The 18271-nt window shown below is 40.6% G+C and overlaps 1 protein-coding gene across 2 annotated transcripts in view; it reads right to left on the bottom strand.

Moving 5' to 3' along the window:
• ADAMTS9 (ADAM metallopeptidase with thrombospondin type 1 motif 9) overlaps nucleotides 1–18271 on the bottom strand; it is a 158448-nt gene that overhangs the window by 33321 nt on the left and 106856 nt on the right. Inside the window, exons 29-30 of one of the 2 annotated variants that reach the window (XM_055343319.1) lie at nucleotides 10086–10253; nucleotides 3036–3209 (exon numbers count right to left, since the gene is read on the bottom strand). In XM_055343319.1, the coding sequence (XP_055199294.1) occupies nucleotides 3036–3209; nucleotides 10086–10253 (342 nt within the window). The remainder of the gene's footprint in view (nucleotides 1–3035; nucleotides 3210–10085; nucleotides 10254–18271) is intronic. The other variant, XM_055343320.1, reaches the window with a different exon arrangement.

The following is an 18271-nucleotide window of genomic DNA, read 5'->3' as shown; positions in this document are numbered from 1 at the left end:
TCCCCACCACTGCATGGTGGAAGCAAAAAAAAAAAATGTATAGAAAGAAAACAAGCAAAAAAAATGTGAGTAGGCAGAGGGAATGAGAGTCCTAAAGAAAAGACATGACTGTAAACAGTGGATCCAATCCACCAGGAGGGTGAAGGACAGGGCCAGAAGGCTGATCGCCACATGGGTTAACAATGTGGTTCTAAGAAAGCAATCCCATTCAAAACTGCATCAAAAAGCATAAAACACCTATGGGTAAATTAAACCAAGGAGGTGTAAGACCTGAACATTGAAAGCTCTAAGACTGATAAAAGAAAGTGAAAATGATGCAAATAAATGAAAAGATATTCTGTTCTCATGGGCTAAAGAATTAGTATTGTGAAAATGTCCACATCACCCAAAGCAACCTACAGATTTAACATAAACCCTATAAAAATTCCAAAGACATTTTTCACAGAAATAGAAGGAACAATCCTACAATTTGTATGGAACCACAAAAGACCCAGAATAGCTAAAGCAATCTTGAGAAAGAAGAACAAAGCTCAGACATCACACTCCCTGATTTCAGACCATATTACGGAATCGTAGTAATTAAAACAGAATGGCACTGACATGAAAAAGGACACAAGATCATAGATCAATGAAACAGAATAGAGTTTGGAAACAAAGTCACAAAGATATGGTTAATTAATTTACGACAAAGGAGGAAAGAATATACAATGAGGGAAAAGCTAGTCTCTTCCATAGTATTGGGGAAAATGGACAGTCACATGCAAAAGAATGAAGCTGGACTCCTACCTTACACCACACACAGAAATTAACTCACAGTGGATCAAAGACCTGAACCTGAAAGATCTGAAAACATTCAACTCCTAGAAGAAAATATAGGGGGTAAGATCTTTGACATCAGTCTTGTTTATAATTGTATTGAATGTGACACCAAGAGTAAAGGCATCAAAAGCAAAAGTAAAACAAGTGGGACTATATCAAATTAGAAATGGGCAAAGGACCTGAACAGACATTTTTCAAAAGAAGACATACAAGTGGCCAACAGATAGAGAAAAAGTTGCTCACCATTGATAATCACCAGGGAAATACACATCAAAATCACAATGAGATACCACTGCACACCTGCTAAAACAGCTATCAGTGAAAAAATAGCAAATGTTGGTGAGGGTCTGGAGAAAAGGGAACCCCTGCATACTGTGGGTGTGAATGTAAATCGGTACAGCCACTCTGGAGAACAGTATGGAGATTCCTCGAAAAATTAAAAACAGAACTACCATATGATCTTGCCATTCCACTTCTGGGTATTTATCTGGAAGAAGTAAAATCACTAACTTGAAAAGATGTCTGACCCTTCCCCCCCCATGTTCACTGCAGCATTATTTACAATAATCAAGACATGGAAGCAACTGAAGTGTCCTTTGATGGGTGAATGAATTAAAAAAAAGTGTATATAAAAATGGAATTTAATAGCCATAAAAGGAAGGAAATCCTGCCATCTGTGACAATGTGGATGGATCTTGAGGGCTTTTGCTGAATGATAAATCATTCAGACAAAGAAAGACAAATATTCTATGATTTCATTATATATGGAATCTTAAAAAAATCAAACATATATATAGAGAACAGATCGGTGGTTGCCAGAGGTGATGGGTAGGGGTTAGGTGATTAGGTGAAGGTGGTCAAAAGATACAAACTTCCAGTTATAAGAGAAATAAGTCACAGGGATAGAATATACAGCTTGGGGAGTATAATGTGAAAGCTGTCAAGAGAATAGATCTTAAAAGTTCTCACACTAGAAAAAAAAAGCTGTAACTATGTGAGGTGATTGATGTTAACATAATATAAGTTATTTTAAACAATAACTTACTGTGGTAATTATTTTATAATATATACATATATCAAATCACCATATTTTCATCTAAAATAAATACAATATTATATAACAATTATATCTCAATACACCTGGAAAAAAATAAGGTGGTATTGCTATGAGCACTTGTGTACTTTTTTTTTTTTTAATGCAGTGGTAGTATCTTGGAATGGTTCAAATTTAGGGTCAACTTTTGCTCCTTCTACTTGCTGGGCATGTGACACTTGGAGAAGATGACATTGGCTCTCAGAACTCAGTTTCCTTGACTGTGAAATGGGATGACGATAGTGATAACCACTTTCCCTAGTGCTTCAAACGATTAACTGAGGTGATGAACATAAAACACTGAGCCCAGTGCCATGCACTGTTCAGCCCTGTTTTAAAAACCATTCCTGGTGGGAAATTCCTGCTTTATTATTCATATCTCTAAACCGTTTACAACATGTACTTTTTATTTCATTCTAATGTCAGTGGACACAGTTTTGCTTTCTTATACTCTTTCCCACCTTTCTACAATGTATTCTGTTCTGGAATTAGAGGTTCTTTCCTCCTTACCTTCCCTGGCCAGACTTTTCTCCCGGGACACACAGTGTTTTCTTTAACTAAACATTAACTTGGAGAGGAAGAAAAACAAGTCTATCTATTTCTGCACCAACTGAGCTGTTTTTCAGATTCCATCATTTTTTTTTTAAATGTTGGAAATGCTTCACTTAATTAATCAGGGCTTCAAAAAAATCCCTGTCTTCTACTTGACAGCCAAAGTCACGAAAGGAGACAAAAACAGAGTAGGTCCTACCTGGACTCTGCCTTGCGGCTGTCTGAACTAATACAGAATGACCGGCTTTGGATATATATATTTAAAAATATTTCTTCTATTTCCCCCTCCTTTCATGAAAGATAGCTGTATGCATTTGGCCCACGGCCTGATACCGTTCTTCTGGAGGCAGCCAGACTTGGAACATTCAGGAACACAGACGTAGGAACTGCATAAAAAGGAGGAGCTCCCCGACCCTGGTCGGAGTGAACTGCTTGCTGTCTGACAGCAAACCTTCTGGGAAAGAGCCAGCCTTGTCACCGTGCTTGAAGTCATTTCAGGGTAACGAATGTGATGACTGCAAGGGGGTTGAGCGAAATGCCTGGCAGGTGCCCACTTCATGGCTCTACTTACTTCTTGCCATTCCTCTGCCCTCCAAGCATAGAGAGGACACGGTGGGGCTTGGCAGACGCGTTCCGACTCCGGTCTGGTGTACGGGTTGCACTCGGACTCTCTGGCTATTTTGTGTGCTCCCATCTGACAGCCCACGTTTCTCCGCCGTGTGCCTTGGCCGCAGGACACAGAGCACTGAGAAGAAAGACTCTGTAAGTGGGAGCTTTGGGTCATTTGGTGGGGAGGGTGTGTGTGTGTGTGTGTGTGTGTGTGCGTGTGCATGTATGCGTGTGTGTGTGTGTGTGTATGTGTGTGTGGCAGGGGTGGAGAGGGTCACAGTCATGGGGAATGCACTCCTAATCCAATGACTTTCACCACTATTACAAAGCTTTCTAATTTCCAATGAAAGGGACCTGAGATAATGTCTTAAATCTGCAAACTTACTGCCTATCAATGCTTGTGACTGAGACAAATATTCCAGTCGTGGGGAATCTCTGAAGTTACCCAAACTCTTGGAGATTGAAGAGGCTGGGACAGATCATTATGAAACATTTAATACAACCTAGAAATAAATAGTGCTGCCATGTGAATTGAAAACCCCCAAATGATTTCTATCCCAGAGGACTGGAGGTTCTTGAAAATTGGAGACACAGAGCTGCTGTACAAGAAGAATTTCTTGGCAGATTAAAAGTATAACTCAAGGAGAGTAAATCACTAGAGCATTTAGGGCCTTATAAGTAGAATTATTTTTTCCATCTCTTCCTTCCCTTGCTCCTATTCCTGGAGATAGAGGAAAATACTTTTTTTTAAACTACTGAATTCACAGAAGTATTAGTGCCTATTTACAACTTCAGATGAATACATGGAGAATAAAAGCTGACAAGGAAAAACCATTTCCTCGGGCAGACGTCGTGTTTCCAGTCCTTGAAAAATACTGTTAATCAGGCTAAAACATTTTGTTGACCAAGTTGCAAAACACCATATTAAATCTACAATTAACTTTCCTTTAAATTAATTTTTTGATGGTTTCTTCATTGCTGGGTTTCATAATCTTACTTATGGGCAGGCCAAGAATTATTGTCTTTATTAAGGTTTTGACAGTTAGAAACCACAGGCAACATTTGCTTGGAAAGAACAGCATATTATTACATTGAGCTATTAAAAATTGTTACCAAGTTTTTGCAATAGCTCAGCCTCCATTAATTTGTCTGCCGTTGAGAAAACAACTTTAACATACATAACAGCCATATTTCTGAGAGGAAGTCTTCAAGAATAGAATCACAATCTTTTCAATTGGAAAAGTATTCTTGTCCAATTAACCTGCCGCAGGATTCATCTCGCTCTGAGGTTAATGGGAATTTACTAGCGAAAAGCACACCCAATGGATTCTGCTGAATATTAATTTTATTTGCATTTCAGATTTTAAGAAAATAGTTGATACTATTTACAGGGCTGCTTGGTAAATCATATCATTTCAGATGAGTCTGTGCCAGGCAGGAGCTTGAACGTTCACATCAAAGCTAGCTGATGAGAAGGAAATATTTTGAGGCAACATAGCTACTATTGTTTGGGTTTAATTGTATTAATTGGATTGAATGAGTTTGTGACCCAGAAGAAACCAGACTTTTAAAGTCATTATGTCCTGGGTGGAAGAGGAGGGCTCCTGAAGACAAGTCATGGCCTTGTCTATAGAGAATGACTATTTAATGCTCATGGGAACTACATGTATAATATTTCCCATTGATTACTCTGGAAATGAGTGAATTTTAACTTGGGGGAGTCACTGCATGAATGATAGAAAGGTTCCAACACCATCATCACTGACCACAAACAATGACAACCAAAAAACCTTTTGGCTATTTTAATGTGAGATCTTCCATATAAAAGAGCACATTCCCAGAACAGTGTATCGAAATGGAAATGCAAAGAAAGACTAAGAATAATTATGTAAACAAGTCTGAGCAAGGCCCAGGGCTGATACATATTCAAAATCTCATAATGTTTTTATAACCTAAAGAAAAAGGAACAAACATTAAGAGGTTCAGAATGTCTACTATGCAATCTCTAAGTAAATGAAACCTCTTTTTGATACTCTTGTTATTGAGTAAATTACTTAGGAAGGTAAGGTATTAAGAGCCACAAGTATCCAACATTAACCAAACATCGCTCCCTCCAGTGTTCAATAATTTCTCAAAAAGGCAAATAAAGACACAGGAAGGCTCAATGATGGAATATGCCATGGTGGCTTCTGATTTTTATAAGGTCAAAGGCCGCTTGGAAAGAAAACAAGTTTTGATGGGACTAAATGCACATAAGGTATGAGCGCTGCCTTTCTGAATACCGCATCTACGGTCATCTTTGTTCACAATCAAGTGCGCTGCACGTGTTCAGTGTTCAATTGTCTTCCTGTGCTGGCTCCAGGGAGGCGACAGTTTGCATACAGAGCCAGCCACGCTCGTTTGGCAAATTCTTAGAGATGTGGAGGGAAACCCCATGAATAAAACAGCATCAGGAAGACCTCTGCATGCCCCAGGAGGTGGTGAGGGTGGTGGTGTGTATGCATGTGTGCTTAATGCTTCTTGTTCTATGCAGCACATCTGCAGGGTAAAGAGGTTGAGCCGTCTCTATTAATGTGTTCCCCCTTGCCGTCATTCAGGCATGGAATGTGCAGGTTTGAAAGGAGATGTTTTTAGCTCTGAACTACTGAGTTGGGAGCTACGTTTCATCCCTTTCCTCGCTACTGTGCAATGCTAGCATGCAGAACTCACCAACTTCCAGGAGAAGCTCAATGCTGATTTCCACAGACAAAAAGAATCTCTTTGCAACTTTCCATGTGTGGAGAATCATAATATATACTTGAACACCGGAAAGTATTTTACACACTTTTCTCCAGTCCTAATGTTAAAATTATGGTGGTGATGTTATTTAAAGGAGGGACTGGCTTGAAATATAACCATATGAAACAACTTTAATAGATAATGACAGTCCCAATAATAATAGCAACCTTTTACTAAGCACTTCCTATGTGGCAGGCTACTCTGTACTAGGGTTTCTCAACCTAATTAATTCTTTATTACTTGGAGCTGTCCTGTATCTGCAGTATGAAGTTTAGTGGCTTCCCTGGACTCTACTCAGTAGATGCCAGTCGTATTTCCCATCCTCCACCACGTTGTGACAACCAGCACTGTCTCCAGACATGGCCAAATGTCCCAAGAGAACAGAATCTAGTTGAGAGCTGAGCTGCATGCTAAGCATTTTATAGAACACATCTTTTATTCTTCCTAATAAACCTTTTAGGGAGGTCCTGCACAAATATGCAAAAAAACAGAGAAAATCGCTCCCACTCCAGTAAAAACAAACCAAAAAGCAGTCAAAGTGAATTCTTCCCTAGGCAATGTACCATGGCTATTGTGGATTAGAATCTGGCTTCCAGTTTGAAAATATGGTGCTAATATGATGCAGTGTTTTGTCCTACGGCAGCAAGAGTGTGGGTGAGAATCCTATATTCAAACAATGCAACATCAATGCTTACAGTTCAAATACAAACAAAAAAATGGAGAGCACAAAGCACTAAAGTGACTTTTTTTCTCATCACTGACTATGTGCATGTGGTTTCCTTGACTTCTCAAAGGACACAAGCTACACATTGCCATGTTTCTGCATTAAACACTTGCAGAATATTTCACAATCAGCCACCGCAACCAAGCTGTAATTACAAGAAAAGTTCTAACCAAAAATGGCTGGTGCATTCATAATGCAATTTGCCAGATTCCATTTTACCATTAGCAGTGAAGAGCTTTCAAAAATTAATTATTTCCCTCAATCTAAGACACCAATGATTGCAAGACAAAGCATTATATTTTGTATCATTGAGAAAAAAGGGGCTATTTTAATTAAATCATGGCATTCCATTGGTTGTTAGACTCATTCTGAGCAACAGAGGGGTTCAAGTGTGAAAAGGACAAGCATCTCAGGACAGAGAAAGCAATAGACTGAGTGAATTTATGATTGATGAGTGATGATGAAATGTTACTTTTATTCTAATCTGATCATTTATGCTTTTTACTTCTGATTTTCATTTTTAAAAAACCGTTCTATAAGCATAAACAATTTTTACTCTGGAATGTTTCTGTTATCATGGGACTACACAGCCTTTACATTTATCAAACTGAATCAAGAACTTGATGCTGATCTTTGTCTTAAAATTTCATGAGCATCCCTTATCCCTTGATCAGAAGCATCTAAACAAATTGAATGTGAACTTCTAGGAAAAAATGCTTTAAAATTTTATTGAGGATGTTTTCCAATATAAACTTTCCTTTTATTGGAAAAATTTCCTTGACAAATTCAAGATTTTCAAAAGATGTAGAAATGAAACATTCCACTTTAAATCTCAAAGCATCAGTTTTGAGGGCGAGACTATGAAGATTAACACAGCTATACTAGTTTCCAATTCCGATATTCTCTATGTTCTATTGTCATCAGACATTTCAACATGAAGAGAAATAGCACTAACTCTTCCTACCTTGAACACGAGATGACCAGAATATAGTACCAGCAGAAGGACCAGATAGACATAAAATCTTCTAAACACTGTTGCAAATAGATAATCATTATTCTTGCTTCAATCTCACTGCCTTAGGGATATTTCTGTTTACCAATGGATCATTAATAAGCCAATAATCTTTGACCATGCAGACCGTCTTTCTTTATTAACCACTGCATTTGATGATTTTTCCAGGCATACTTCTAAATTGTATAAATCAGATTTTACCTATGCAGCACCTTGTCGTGCCTGCTTTTATAATTCATTTCTACATATCAAATCAGGGTATTACAAAGCTGGCCACAGACTATTACATAACTGTGTTTACTTGCATTTTGTACAAAGGTGACTAGACTGTTCTAAGCAATCATTTCGAACAGGTGCAGTCTTTTCTGTGGCAGCATTCTGATAATCCTATTACCTTATGTTTTTTTTTTTAATATTTTTTTAAATTTTTATTTATTTATGATAGGCACACAGTGAGAGAGAGAGAGGCAGAGACACAGGCAGAGGGAGAAGCAGGCTCCATGCACCGGGAGCCCGACGTGGGATTCGATCCCGGGTCTCCAGGATCGCGCCCTGGGCCAAAGGCAGGCGCCAAACCACTGCGCCACCCAGGGATCCCAACCTTATGTTTTTAAAAAAAAGAAAAAACAACCCCAGGGTTCAAACCTAATCATCCCAGCTTTGTGAGCAATTTCAGACTTCCCAACAAGATCACAGAATACTGGACTAAAACTCACTCTGTGTTTACCAATAAAGAGTGGAAGATTCTTTTAATCGTCTCTATATTGAATAAATTGGCCTATAAAATGAGCATCATTTCCATGCTCTAAACTTAATATTCAGGGCATGATGCAAATAGATAAGTAGAGGCCAAGAAACATAAAGAAAAGCAACAGAGCATGAAAGTCTACAAGAGGACAAGCTAATTAGTGCAGTATCTTCAATAATGTTAGCTGCAGGCTTTTACATGAATTGAATAGCTCCACAATAAAAGGGCTGGAAGTTACAGATGACAGCAGTCACTTAGACAAACCATTAAGGATGACCAAAATGAAACGCTGCCTTGAAATCTGATCCCTTAGGGAAGCCAGAGGAGGAACTAGCTCTGGTTGGCACTGATGCTTTGATTGTTGATTTAAAACAGCAATGCAAACACACATGATCATAATGAGAGAGGTCTTGAGAAGGATGAGGCTACTCTGCTACAGAATGATGCAGGTCATGTTTTACATTTCTGTGAAGTGGCCTATGGGGGGGTGGGAGATGTGGGACAATGATGTCAGCTCAGAGCATTTAAGAAAAATTCACATTTTTGGAGGAATTTCTCATTAGTTATGTCGAAATGGAGAATCTCCAATTCCTCTCCATGTTAACACAGCTTTCCAAGGCTTATTTGAGGCTCTAGGCATCAAGATCCAGGCTCTGAAAGAACCAAAACTAGACCTTGCCAACCTGGAACCTACCTTTCAATTGATGCTTAGGAGCATCTGTATGATTCTCCACTGCATAGGAGAACCACAGATTCAGTAAAAGCTCACAGAGGTCAATCAACAGAGCAGAAGGGCAGCATTAGATACAGAATAGATGAAACTGCAACTTAACTATTTTCAAGCAAGCACCCTCAACCAAGCTGAGAAAATGTGTAAGTGCAGAGTGAAGAGATCAGCTTCAAGGATTATGTGCGAGAGACTTTGGTTCACACATCAATTGTTTATAGGTAAATAGAAGCTTCTGAAGTTCCTTGTTGAACACAACAGGGAAACTCACCCAGCTCCGGACCAGATTACCACATGTTTAGAATTAGTTGAGTCTGTGATTGCTTTCTTGGGAACTTACCCCCCCTTCCCATCCGATATACATATCACATTCATCTAAACAAAATATTCCTCTTGAGAGCCTCTTAGATTTAAGACCTCTGAACTAAGTACTCGGCATTCATTATTGCATTAAATCCTCATAAGAGCTATATGAAGTAGGCTCAGGAAGGTTAAACAGATCACCCAAGGTCACAGAGATAGAAAATGTGAGAGAACTTCTTCTGTCGCCTACTTCTGTTGTTATGTAAGCAAACTAAGCAAACGAGCAGAGAAGCAGCCACTAATACTTCATACTGACAGCCCTTTCTTCGCAAATCTCAATTTTGACCCAATTCCTGCCAGGTGATCAGAGTCAAGCTTTCTACTGCAATCTGAGTTGGTGGTGTTTTATGTGGTGGATGATACCAAAAATGCCATTAGCGAAGTATTTATTGAAGGGCTACTCTGTGCTGGATGTCTGACACCTACACCCACCACTACTTAGAACTTAATCCTCACAACCATCCTATTGTAGGTGTTAGGTAAGGCAGCTGGGGCTGAATCCACTTGCCCAAGGTCTCACAGCTAACAAGTATGCTGACATAAAGAGTGTTCCATTCCCGGTCCCCAAGCACCCCTCTGAGAAACACAACCAACACAGTGGTGTCAGCCACGTGGCAGAAGCTAAGAAGGAAGCAGTTGTAGAGGAGAAGCATTGCTCACCTGACTCCAGGCGCCAGCCTTCCATTTGGGGCATCTTCCTCCTCTGCACTTTCTGTGCCCATTTGGCTTAGCAAGGTGTTTACAGTAATCACTTTCTAAATGGCTTCCATCTTTTGCCATGCAGTAAACACTTCGTTGTTTATGCCCTCGACCACAAGAGACAGAACACTGAAATATAAAGCAATGGCAAGGTTGTTGTTGTTTTGTTTTTTGATGTTTGTTTTTCACATCACATGGAGTTTGATAAAAACCTGAGTTTTTGAGAAGTTAAGATTATATCTAATATGAGTCACCATCCCCCCTTTTCCAGAGCCATTTTGGGTAATATCTCAAGGTTCCACATGGCAAGAAGGTAGCATTAGGGGGAAAAAATGTCCGTAGCATTACAGCAGCAATCCTGCATATTATTTTGGGTCATTCAAGAGTGTGAGCAATCCTGACAATTTAGGCCAAAAATTAAGCCAATGAACCAGAAATTATCATGAAATTCTGATTTTAAGTCCTACTCTGAATTCGTATGGATTCCTACTGCACATCTCACTTTATGCAATCTCAGATCAAGATACTTCCTCAACAAAATGCCTTGTGATTCACTGATTCGGATAAAGGTACATTTCCAAAATATAAGTGTGTCCAATTTCCTAATTAAGTGATTTAAAGGAACTCTTCTACCATTTTTCAGAGGATAAACTCTCATTTTCCCAGTCGGTTGGGAAGGAGGTGAAAAAGCCACATTAGAAACTGAAAGGTAAGCTAGCAGGTAAGTCTGTGCCAATTTGGGGAAGGAGGCATTACCTTTCAACTTTGATCTGCAAATTCACTGAACTGTTTTAAATGTGACCTTGTCTGACCACATCTAAGAAACTTGACTTTGATTTCAGATTATGTTTCTCAGAAAGATTTAGGAATCAAAGTGCCCATGGAGTCAGGACAAAAATTTGATATGACAGCTTCTTGTGGAATAGGCAAGAGGCTGGCCCCAATGAGTGCACTGAGATATTCAACGTCCATTTGCCTCATTAGCGATTACAGAAGTCATTACCACTTGGATCATAAGCTTTCTGGCTCAGGTTTTCAAGACACATTATTTCCCAATATAATGTTCTTGACTTTTAGAGGGAAATGAGTTTAAGAATGAAGAGCAAAATGTGAAAATGCAATGAAAACAGATTTCAAGTGTCATTTCCTTCTATTCAATATTTCTTATATCCCTCACTAACTTTGTGATTTTTGTTAACTTAAATTACCAAAGTGCCCTTTTATGCCTCATAGATAAATGGCGCCATGTAAAACATGTAGCTGAATATTAATCTAACTGCTGTTAGCAAGCATGTCCAAAGTTTTTCATAAATGTGCCAGACACCTTTCTCTAATAAATACAAATCATTACAAAAATTTCAGTAGTAGCCTAATAGATGATTTTGAAATACGTGTATTAATAGTTTTGGCTGTGACCTTTTACTTTAGGAAATGGAAACATTGTTGGTTTCATTTGAGCTCTATCTTATGAGAGTATTATGATTTGGAGTTGTCATTCTGGAAATTTTTATCAAGGATTTATTTATTTGTTTACTTGGGGGGGGCAGAGGGCAGAGGGAGAGGGAGAAAGAGCCTTAAGCAGACTCTGTGCAAGCATGGAATCAGATGTAGGGCTCGATCTCATGACCCTGAGATAACAACCTAACTCAAAACCAAGAATTGGACACTCAACTGACCATACCACCAGGCACCACCCAGGCACTGGAAATCTTAATAGATTACACAGTGTAGAAGGAAGGAGGCCAATTTTAATATTCATACAAAAACATAAATAACCATCTTTCAACCTGCAGTGCTTTCATATATATAAAGACTTGGGACATAATTCTGGTGGGTTTTTAGAGTGAAAGTCCTAGAAATAGTCCTACAAACTAGTGGTCTAATAACCTTCATACAAAATAATCTCTATTGTTAGTGACTAATTTTAATATTTAGAAACTCTGACAAATAACAAAGGAACATAATTTGAACCTGGGATGAATTCATTTGTTTATTCAATAAACATCTGAGTGCCTACTAAGTTTCGAAAATTATGCAAAGGCCTGGGAACATAGTGATGAGCAAAGTTGACTGCACCTCACCCTCATGGAGCTTCCAGGCCAATGAGGGAGACCAACAAGAACCATGTGTTGACAAAAATAAATGCATACTTAGTAACAGAGATGAGTGCTCTGAAGGAAGCAAGCTGCAGTGGTTGTGAGGGGGCTCTCAAGGCTTCCCTCAGGGTCAGACCATGCAGAGCTCATAGGTCATAATCATATATTTGGATCTGGAAAATCATTATAGAGTTTTAAATTAGGGAAAAATATCATTTAATATTTGCTTCAAAAATTGTACCCTGACTACTGAATGGACAATGGAATGGGGGGACACAGCATGAATGGACACAATGAAACTGCTCAGGAAGCTACTGCATTGGTCTAGGCAAGAAGTAGTGGTGATTCCTTTTTTTTTAGAGGAAAGAAAAGGGGAGGAGGGGCAGAAATTAAGAGAGAGAGAGAGAGAGAGAGACAGAGACAGAGACAGAGACAGAGAGAGTCTTAAGCAGGCTCCATGTCTAGCATAGAACCTGATGCAGGACTTAATCTGACAACCCTGAAATCATGACCTGAGCCAAAATCAAGAGTCAGATGCTTAACCAGCTGAGCCACCCATGTATCCCAGTGATGGTGATTCTAAAGAGGTGCAGAGTGTTGGGTTGGGGCAAGTTGGTGGATTTAAGACACACCTCTTTGATGATAGTTTCTGGTGGATAGCTGTGGGATGCATGGGAGATGGCAGAAAAAGATGGACTCCCAGGTTTGCAGTATGGGCAATTGGATAGTGATGACTTTTACAAGGATGAGAAAACAGTATTGGGATTCAAGTCTGCATTTATTTGTAGGACACAGGCTGAACTCAAAAGATATGGAGCCATGGATGCAAACATGTGCTTAATTAGGGCAAAGATACAGGCATAACTGTAAGCAGATGAACATGGGTGAACTTACAGCAAACCCACCCATAATGATAGTCATTTCAATATACCAGTGGTCCAAAGATGCTGTCCTTTAACATAAAAGAGGGAAAAGAGAGTTGGTGGAAATGGTGATTCAGTAGTCTGCAGAGGGACAGTCTAAAATAGGCAGCAATCTACAGAAGCAGAATTAGCAAAGGCAGAGCATTCTCACATTCATTTATGTACCAGGCAGTGCTCTAAGATTATACATACATCGTCTCATTTAAGCATCCCAATAACCACAGAGATGGGTACCATGATTGGAGACAACTGGCATTTCCAAACTGGTGCAACCACAATGCTATCTACACACCTCTCCCCACACGATTCCAATGAAAGTGGATAGATGTTTGTTAAGAGTAACAGCACAAGGAAAATAGTTGAATTATAAACATCACTGATAGTAATTCATTTGAGGGGCACTCCTGGTGCATCCAACATCCATTGTCCACGAAATGAAAATGGATGAAGTAGTTTCCAAATATGATGCCTTAAAATCTCCTTAATGTCTGGATTAGCTGCATCTTACCCATTCCTGTGTGCATTTTTCTTATTTGGGGATTTGAATGGATCTGACTTGGAAAAAAGAATGCAATGCTTCAGCATGACTCACTACAGATATTATTTGCCTAAAATTAAGATCTAAAAGTGATAAGGAAATTCTCAAGGTAACTAATCATAACAAGCACTTTTCATTTCATGCTTTCTAACTTACCAATGAAGAGAAGCAGCTGCTGGTGGAAATTTTCATATCTAACAGGTTCATTAGTGGGTCTATTATGATTTCCTAAAGAAGTTCTCATTTTGATAACCAAATAAATACAGGTTGCAGCTCTTATATTCTGAGGGAAATTTCCATCTGATCATTTTCAGCCTTTTCCAGACACTGACTTGTGCATCAATGTGCGTCATTAAGATATGATAGTTAAATCCAGTGCATCACCTAGTACGTGCTATTTATTGGCTACATATCTCAAGGTTCTTGCTCTGTGGAATGTTTAAGTCCTTAAATGTATAGCCGAAACAGCCTCCTAAGTTGCTAACTGGACTCTGATGTTTGTTCCTTGGAGAAACAATGAATATACTTAATACTTTTCCCTTAGCTTTGTGCAACACTCCCAAACAATGTGTAAATCTCTGCTTGCTACTTAGAAACATCAGAGTAAGTATCCCAAATGACTGGGCTTTGGGGCTTTTGTTTCTGCCATTCAAAGGGGATGTTTAATGTGAAGCTCTGTTTATTTGCTGGCTCAACACTTGCCACTAACCAAGGTCTATGAGTTTGAACCTCATTTCAACTCATCTGGTGAAAACAACACCTAAGGCCTCAGCAGCCTGCTCGTAATTTCTACTGTAGGCTTGCTCTCTCTCCAGTGATAGCTGTAGTTATGGTGACATCAGAGTCTGGCGTGCTGCCCCTGCCATGGGGGGGGGGGTGCCCTGCATCATTCGTTTCACTTAAATAGAGGTATGTGGTCTCTCAGACATCAAGAAGCCAGCCAACAACCTCAGTGTGACTGCCTGGATAAGAAGGGCTGAGGACCTAGAAAGAATGAGACTCCTGGGTTGCCAAGGCAGCTGCAAACCTGGACATCTATATGAAGATGAAAGAGCACCTGGAATTGGTAAGGACACAATAAAGAGCTAAGAAGGAATAAGAAAGGGAGGGTGGAGGTCAGGGATGCACACAGAATGCAGTCAGATGGAAGCTTCTCAATGGTTGGGTGATGCTGAGGCTTAGAGGAAGCAACAGAAGGGCCGGGGTATAGACCAGGACTGCTCAGTTACAGCAGATGCTTGGTTAATGGATGGTCCAGGAGAACAGCCCTAGCAGAACGTCTGGCATTGTTTTGTAAATCTAGTTGATTTCCAGCTCCAAGAGATCTAGGACACATGGGATTCTGTTTATGTGCCCTGTGTGATGGAGGATGCTGATCAACTAGTCCATATTTCCAACCACAGGATTGGCTGCCAATAGGTTAGAAATAATGAAGAACTGAAAGGCCAAGAGGAAGGACATACACTACAAGCCATTACCAAATTAAGTCAAGATTCTGCTTATAGAAGAATTTTTGACAATTAGGTAGCTAACCATCATTCTGAGACTGGTGAGCAGATTTCAGTTTTGAGAGAGGACATTGTACTAATCCTTATTTGCCTTTCCCTTGTGAGTCCATAAAATATGAAAGGAGCATTTAAATCCCTTCACTTCAAAAATGTTTGGTTGCATCTTTTACTAACAACTCTTCCTGATTTTATTCTCATTTTGGTTTTGTTTAACAAAACATAAAGTCAAACCTCACCTGAAAACTATGCTGTCAGCAAGGATGCAAGGCTTGCGTCCAAGGTTCAGGACTGCCTTTGCCAATTAGGGTGATCGATGAAGTGAGTATGCAGGGGCTTCACACCATCAGGACAGGCAAAACCAGTCTGCATACACTCTTCCACCGAAGCCAGAACTAGAGCACAAGGATATAGACTGAGGGATCAGAGCACCAAACACTGCTCAGTGTGGGGCCTGGAAACCACGTGGGCTTGACACATAGGAAAAAGACAGTAGCTGCCACTCACACGTGCTTCTGTGCTGCCTTCCACGCCGGAGGCAGCCAGCAAATAATTATGGAAATGAATGAACACATGAAATCTGTATCCATCCCAGAAGCGTACTATAAACCAAATGTCACAAAGAACCACCCGGCATCTGACCCACAGTGTGAATGCTGAACTGATTTGGCACAAATTATTTAGATTCCAAAAGGCCACCCCAGGACCCCTCTTTCAGTTGGAACAGAACTATTGGAAATCACACCAGCTACCCTCTATTGAACTCTTTCTGTGAATAGAAAACCAAGCTGCAGGACACTGGCTTCTGTCATTTAATCCCAAAGGCAACCTGGTGACTTAGATACTATTAGGATTCCTTTCTCCAGATAAGGAGAACCAAAGAGGTGACATTACTTGGCCAGGGTCACAAAGCCAGGAAGCAGCAGAGCTAGTCTTTAAAAATTGTACATCCTGGGCTCCAGAACCACCACTTTCTTCCTTCAACTACGTTGAAGAAAGGGCTTGGTTAAGAAAACAAGCTGCTCATCTCGGCTTACCCAAGGCAACAAGAGAAAGCAAGGACCTCAAAGAAATGTCTCTTGAGACTATTCTAGAAGCCTCTGATTCCTCAGTCTCTTAGGAAGACAGTACCTATACAATGTTAATATTTCTGGCTTTATTACTTTCTTCACAACATCTTTAGGACCCTGGGAAGAAAGACACTTAAGAGTGCAAACATACAATCAATAAAGGGCTTGATTTCCCTTTCCCTGAAGCCACACCCTGATTTTCTCCTGGCCATTTTTCAGCATTTATTTGCCCTCTGGGGTCTGTCTGATGCCAAATGGCAAATGACTGCTTCTGTTCACTGGTGAATGGCTCTTTGCATGGTCACGAACGGAAGGCTGCGGGTTGGGAATTTGGGCCTGCCAATTCACTGAAGACTAATCTCTCAAATGTCTGAGCTCTAAGGCATCTCAAAGATTGTTCAGTCCATCTGTTTGGCTTACAAATTCAACACTAGAGGAAAGGAGACACGGCACACTCACAGTCACACAGCAAGGAAGGAATAAATGCAGGCCTAGGACTCTGAGTTCCTATACCCAGCACAGAACACTATCCCTCCAGGGATTTGTGGCCAACTACTGGTGTTCTGCATGTTGATCAGGAACCACAGCTAATGTGTCATCCTGATTTCTCCTGAGTCGCTTATGCTCACAAAGAGCTAGCATGATAAACAGGGACTAGCAAGTCAGGCACTGATCCTACCCCCTCTGACTTTGATGGATGGCAAGCACCAGTATGAACAGGAGTGAGTGTAACAACCTCCCATTCCAGAATGCCACTTAAGAATACCAAGGGAGAGATGTGCATGCGCGCCAGCACAGGCAACAAAGCTTACTGCTTTGGCTTCGTTGTGCTCTAAAATGCAGCATTTCAAGGCACAGGTTCTGGAGTCAGGCCATCCTAGGCTGACACGCCATCTGCCATTCTACTTTGGTGCTATTTGGGTCAAATAACTTAACCTCTCTCAGCTCAGATCTGTTCTCTGTAAAATGGGGACCACAGCAGCATCTACACTCAACACAGTTATGTCACAATGAAGGGGGACAAGACATCCAGACAGAGCTGTTGGTGTTGTGGCCAAGCACTGTAAACCTCAGTATGCATTCGCTATCACCACTGCTACTATTTCTATTCAGCAGAGCCTTTTAGAACATCTCCCAGCGTGTGGATAAAAAGGTAAAGCACCTTTTTTTTTTTTTAAAGTTAACTAATGGAGTCTGAGATTAGCATTCTGACACAGATGTTGGCTGAATGAAGGAGGGACTTTGGCAAAATCTCACCTGTGCGAATGGGTGAAGAGCTTTCCTTTCCAAAGGTCACAGAGCAATCCCCAGGGCAGACAAAAATGTTAAAGATTCCTCCACTTGCGTAGTGCCCTCTTCACTCTTCTCCACTAGGACTTATTAATACAGTCTCCCCGGCCACAGAAGACAGGAAGATGAGTAAGAGAAAGACCTCACATCTGAATGCCACGTCTTTTTTCTACTCCACCATTTCCTGCTCATATGTATTATCTCAAGAACTACTTATGTTTCTTATTTGCATCTCGTGGGGTTATTCCTTTAATGTCCTGAAACACAAACTTCACACCAGTGACCACCATCACCAAACAGCCGTGCCCCCCCCCCCGCCCCCTGCTCTGCTCAGCTCCACCATGGCAGTGCTCGCAGCCCTTTGTGAATTGCTGGGTTTGAACACAGTTAGGGCTTCTCACAGCACAAGAATGGCTCTGGATGGGGGGCATCAGGGAACCAGAATGAGTGGGGTGGGAGAGAGAGCTTTGCCAGGAAACAAGGGCCGTGACTTCAGGGCGTAAAGCCAATGTTGACAGGTCTGCCTGATGGCTGTTTATGTCCAGGACCACCATGGCACTTATTACCATGAAAAGGAGCTGAGAAAGCACGAGATTGGCAGGGAACACCATGGAAGAAAGCAGAGGCGGGAGTCACGGTCATCCCAGCCGGATGGGGCATTAGGCCACCCTTCCATCCCCGTCGCCCCCCAACACCGACAGCCTTTGCAATACTACAAAAGTCTA

The sequence above is a fragment of the Nyctereutes procyonoides genome, unplaced genomic scaffold (genome assembly GCF_905146905.1).
Source record: "Nyctereutes procyonoides isolate TBG_1078 unplaced genomic scaffold, NYPRO_anot_genome, whole genome shotgun sequence".
Taxonomy (NCBI): Eukaryota; Metazoa; Chordata; class Mammalia; order Carnivora; family Canidae; genus Nyctereutes; species Nyctereutes procyonoides.
The sequence above is the reverse complement of the archived record's forward strand: the minus strand, read 5'-3'. Positions and strand labels throughout refer to the sequence as shown.